Source organism: Triticum aestivum, chromosome 1B (assembly GCF_018294505.1).
Source record: "Triticum aestivum cultivar Chinese Spring chromosome 1B, IWGSC CS RefSeq v2.1, whole genome shotgun sequence".
NCBI lineage: Eukaryota > Viridiplantae > Streptophyta > Magnoliopsida > Poales > Poaceae > Triticum > Triticum aestivum.
The window spans coordinates 432,782,666-432,788,389 of record NC_057795.1 but is presented as its reverse complement, the minus strand read 5'-3'; the positions used below and the strand labels follow the sequence as shown (position 1 = coordinate 432,788,389).

Genomic DNA, 5,724 nt, shown 5'->3' with positions numbered 1-5,724 from the left:
AACTAGTTTATTTTTAGTAAATGCTTACTTTGAACTAGTTGAATTAATATAACTAGTTTATTTTTAGTAAATGTTTAGTTGAACTAGTTGAATTAATATATAGAACTAGTTTATTTTTAGTAAATGCTTACTTTGAACTAGTTGAATTAATATAACTAGTTTATTTTTAGTAAATGTTTAGTTGAACTAGTTGAATTAATATATAGAACTAGTTTATTTTTAGTAAATGCTTAGTTGAACTAATTGAATTAATATAACTAGTTTATTTTTAGTAAATGCTTAGTTGAATTAATAGAAGTAGTTAAATTAATTGAATTAGTAAGTGTTTAATGTTTCGCCTAATATGAACATAGGAAATGTCGTCTGACGACGGAAAAAATTTCATTATGTGCGAATACTGTGAAGACCAGCGCGGCCAATGCGACAGAAATTTCCTTGTTGATGGTAGGCGATTCAGCATAAAGCTGGATGAGACTTTCGAATTCGATACAGTAAGTCACAACGACAAGTCTGTTTTTGTAATTAAGCATGACTTATATATGCTTCATTTGCCTGACTTATAATTTTTAATTTTCACTATTCTACTAGCACATCCCCTACCAATGCAAGAATTTTTGTCTTAGATAAGATAGGATTCAAAGATATGGAAAATATGGAGGTAAAGAGAGCTTACCTGAAAACTGAGCATGATGGTTATACTTTCAACGTCAAAGTATATAATGCACACACGTACACCTATTTTGAATGCAAAACTTGGCAAGCACTATGCAAGGCTTATGCATTTGAGCCTGGTATGGTTATCACCTTTGATAATCGTTCGGAAGATGATATTGAAGATAATAGAGACATATGGGTCGATGTGCAGACGCCTCCAGTTCTACCATTATGTGAGTTCTTCTCAACTATATTTTTGTCTTTGATATTGCTTATTCAAAAATAACTGACAACTAATTTCTATTGACAGCGTATCTCCATTCAACCAAACATGTCCGACGCTTGGTAGACAGGACCTACTACTGTCCCGGCGCTGAACTAAACTGCGAGGAGATAAGTCATTATGTTTCATGGCTTGAGGATCTTCATACTGTCAAGACAAATTTTCTTCCTGCACTTAGAAATGTTAGTACTCAAAACGTGCGACCAATAGTGATGGTATTGAACTACGGTCACATCTATTTAGGAATGATGGTAAGATATTTACTATTTGTCCTCAGTGCATATTTTGCATACATATTTTTTTTGCTAAACTTTCATTGCTAAGTATATTAATTAAGTACTATACGATGTTCTTCAACAGGGACTCCCGATGACAGTTGTGCCTCAGGGGATCGAGACTAAAGATCAGATGTCAATTGTTAGCTTACGGCCAAGATATCCTGCATTGCACATGAATGCATTCAAGATTTCTAGAAGCGATGAATGTTTAATAATGAAAGATTGGAGGAAAATTGTTAATGATCGTAGAGAAGTACTAGGGGGCAGCAATGAGAAGTGCAGCCCACGATTAGAAGACAGGTTCATCGGCATGCTCCAGTATGATCAATCAGGAGAGCTATACATGTTCTATACTATTTTACCAGAGAAAGAGTAGCTAGCAGGAGTGATTTAGCTAGTTCTTCATGCTGCTTTTAATTAGTACTTGTCCTTTCATATCCGTGTTCTTCGTTCTGAACTTAAGTGATTTGCTTTTGTGGTGTTATATATGAACGCTTATATCATGACAATCATGTTGAACTCGATGATTGGTTCCACTAGAAATTCTATATATATATATGCATAACGTGTACAATGTGTAGTATCGTAAAATACCAGCAAACGAAAAAGAATTAAAATGGAAACACAAAATTAAATGAAAAAGAAATCATAAAACTAAAAACCCCCCAAACCTTATAGTACCGGTTGGTCTTACCAACCGGTACTAAAGGGCTCCAGGCCCTCGGAGCAGGCTCGTGCCACGTGGTTACCCTTTAGCACCGGTTCGTGCTGAACCGGTACTAAAGGGGGGGCTTTAGTGACCATAATTTAGTGCCGGTTATGTAACCGACACTAAAGGGCCTTACGAACCGGTGCTATTGCCCGGTTCTGCACTAGTGAGGGGTGGGGTTTTGGAGACCTGCTCTCCCGTCGACCGTGTACGCGGCGGACGGGATGGAGTCACCGGCGGCAGCAGCAGCAAAGGAACGACGGTGGATGGTGCGCGTGAAGCAGATGTGATCTGTTCGTGGCGGCTAGGTTAGGAGACACCTCACACTTATATAGGCACAACCGCGTGGAGAGATGTGGGTCTGACCTCTCAGATCGTGGCTCAGCTGTCAGAAACTCTCTGTTACTGACCAGAAAAAATAAGCGCATAGGTGTGAGGTCGACTCATTCTCGTAACCCGCGTCGCGTCAAGGCGGGCGACGGAAGAGGAGTGCGCCACATCTTCGGTTCTGTCGAAGCTTGAACATAATCAGCCACATCTTCATCCACTAGGGCCCATACGCACCTTGCTATCGAGCACTCTAAAAGTGAGTGACGCCAAGAATTCGGTATTCCACATAACTGGAAAATTTCAACCTCTGACATGTTCCTCCTATGTCGGACATCTTCTGTTGGAATAGAGTGTTTTGCAAGCTCCACAGAAAGTTACAGATCTTCTCTGGCACTTTAATAGACCACAACAAGGTCCAAGCATTAGCTTGTGTTTCATAATCCAAGTTTCACCCTACACCTAGTGCCAATTAGATCCACATGGACCCTTAGAGATTTAGGCCTTAGGCTCATCTTAATATTTCAACAATGATGAAGACCCCGGGACGTACGTGTGGCCGGAGCAAGTCACACTACTGCTTCATGACCCCCGGCGACGAAGGCACATACGGCGGACAGAGCTCGCCGTCGGAGGCGCCCTCACAACGGCCGGAGAACGTTGCCCTCATCTCGTGAGAATGATCTGCGGGTGCTGCCTCGTCTGCCTGGGCTTGTTTTTGGGTCCGACCGAGCGGACCTGGCTTTAGCCGGTCCAGACAGAAGATTTTTCGGTCCATATTTGACAGATCGGACCGGCTATTTTTTTTAGCGGGTCAGACCGAGCTGGGCGGGACCGAGCGGGCCACGGGCTCGTGTCGTCCACCCTGACACGCGCGAAGTCTTGGCTGATTGATTGATTTTTTCAATCGGATGCCGATAGGGTCGTCGCAACTCGCACGGCGCAGGCGGACCCTTTTTTTTTGAGGGACCCTTTTCTCTTATCGGTAGTCTAATCGCTAGACTAATTGATAACTGTATCGGATCGGGAGACCGGGACCAGATCGTTCGGCGGGTGGAACGCCTTTAAATATACAGCCTATATAGACCAAATCGACAATCCAAACTTAGGCTGGTCATAGTGGAGAGTAACTTAGACTAGTAACATACTAGTCTATGTTACTACCTTCATAGTGGGTAGTGTCATAGGTGTGGTAACATAGTTGCCTTCATTTATTACTTTGTAGACTCATTATGCATTGGAAACCGCTATGTGATGGTAACATATTATGTTACTCTATTTGCCTCTCTCCTCATTAACTACTTGCCACATCACCAATTTTGCTTATGTGGCATCTATGTTACTACCTATGTTACTCCCACTATGACCAGCCTTAGATCCAGCGAGCGTTTTGACGAGAGATCCATCGAGCGTCACTGCCCGTCGCCCTAGCTTCCACACATCTCATCTACGTATGTAGTCCCATCGCTCCAATTGATCCCCTCGTGATGAGGATCATGGCGGCGTCAGCGCTGCTGCTGCTCTTGCTGGTGTCGGCGGCGGCGGCCACCAGCAACACATCGGACAGCTGGGAGAGGAAGAGGAGCGAGGAGGAGACCCGGCAGATCTTCACGGAATGGAAGGCCAAGCACGGCATGACCAACAGCTCCCTCGCCGAGGAGGAGCAGCGCGCGTACACCAGGTTCAAGCGCAGCCTCGGCCTCATCGACCGGCGGTGGCATGACGAAGGCTACTCCATCTTCTCCTGGGAGAGGGGGAGGAGCGAGGAGGAAACGCGGAAGATCTTCGCGGAGTGGAAGGTACGAGAAGGCATTACCTACAGCTCCATCGCCCGCGAGGAGCACCGCTACACCATATTTAAGGAGGCCCTCCGCGACATCGACTGGCACAACGCTGGCTACGCCATTCAGGTCTACAATAACAACCGATGCATCGACCAGTTCAGCCATCTCATCCAAGAGGAGTACGAAGCCGTTTGCTGTGGGTATTGGCCAGAGGAGCCGTCGTTGGCCGAATTACAGAGAATGGGCGAGATCCGGGAGCGGTTGTGGCTAGCATTTACTTATCGGCTAACTTAATTCTTGGTTTACAGAAAATTTACTTGGTTTTTTTTATTGATCATCATGCATCTCCAATGGTTTCCATACGAACAACAAGTAGAGGATCTTTTTTTATTTGATGGAAGTAGAGGATCTTTTTTAACACAAAAGTAGATGGATTTCTCATAGAGATTAAGTTGTTGGGATCGTTGGCTCATTGTAAAATAGTACTATTTTACTAGAGTCGAGCAAAGTATGTCAAGTGTTTTAGCAACATCTGAATATCGCACATGGCTTCATTATGCAAGATAGGAGAGGGAGCAGAGGCTTATTCTTTCATGCAAGAATATACTGATGCTGGTTGGATTATATTCTTGCCGGCACATGGAACAGACCACAGTGCTTCTATTTTCTATGTTTGTGCCCAGGGCCTCACCGAACTACTATTGTGGAAGATTTGCAAAAAGCTTCCAGCATATATACACGGGCAGGGACGGAGCCAGGATTTCGACATAGGGGGGGCGAGGTTTCACACAAAGTCTCATATGCAACGGCTATGTTGTAAAAAAAATTAGGGTCTGGTCTAATGGAGATGCCATGGTGTCAACATACCTTTTTGTGTCTGTTCATTGCATTCACATGATCAAACTTGATAGAAAATTGACAAATGAAAAAAAAAATTCACAACACTAGAAACACTGGATAAACTTATCAAAGAATAATTTGTAGTAATGCAATGTGGGTAAATAATATTTTACCTAATCTTATTATTTATTGGAATTGGCAAGATGGACTTCACTGACTGAACCCAATCCCAAAACCTGAATCGAAAATTTATGAATCGATCCTGCTCTCTTATTCTTCTTCATGTTTACACAAGCACAAGTAGGAATATTATAACTGATTCTAAATCTGTCTAATTATACTTCTATAATTTTTAAAGCAAAGAACCAATCTGAAGCGAGAAACAATTACCTTTTCCCCTTTTGTGGTTGCTGTTCATCTATGCGTCCTCTCTGCTGGGAACCGGCAACATGTGCGTGGATCGACACCCGTGTATCCCGGCGATCCCTTCCCTTCTCCGCTTCTCTTCATGGCGACCTGAAGAAGAGATCTGATCGCAGCAGCCATATCAGGCGTCAGTTTCGATAGCATTGGCGCTTGGAGAGATTAGCGATAGGGGAGTGCGTAATCAGGTCGTGGCTGCGTGTTGTAATTAACAGGCCTCTTTTCCTTCCATGATGGCCTGTTAGGCAATTTTCTTTTGTGCTGTTGTTTTTTTATTTTAGCACGTAATGGGCTGTACATGGGCTGAAGCTTACACGTTAATGAGAATGGGGGTGGGAAAGGATAGGGGGGCGAAGCCTGCGCTGGACACGGGGGCAAGCCAAAAAATTAGCGATTAACTGATCGATATCGAGGGACGAGACGATC

The 5,724-nt window shown here is 43.6% G+C and overlaps 1 protein-coding gene across 1 annotated transcript; it reads left to right on the top strand.

Moving 5' to 3' along the window:
• Positions 1-3,545: 3,545 nt before the first annotated feature.
• On the top strand, positions 3,546-4,538 carry LOC123129178 (oryzain alpha chain-like). Its single transcript, XM_044549415.1, has one exon. It carries the CDS (start codon positions 3,739-3,741, stop codon positions 4,327-4,329), a length of 591 nt encoding a protein of 196 aa, XP_044405350.1. The 5' UTR covers positions 3,546-3,738; the 3' UTR covers positions 4,330-4,538.
• The last annotated feature ends 1,186 nt before the right edge of the window (positions 4,539-5,724 follow it).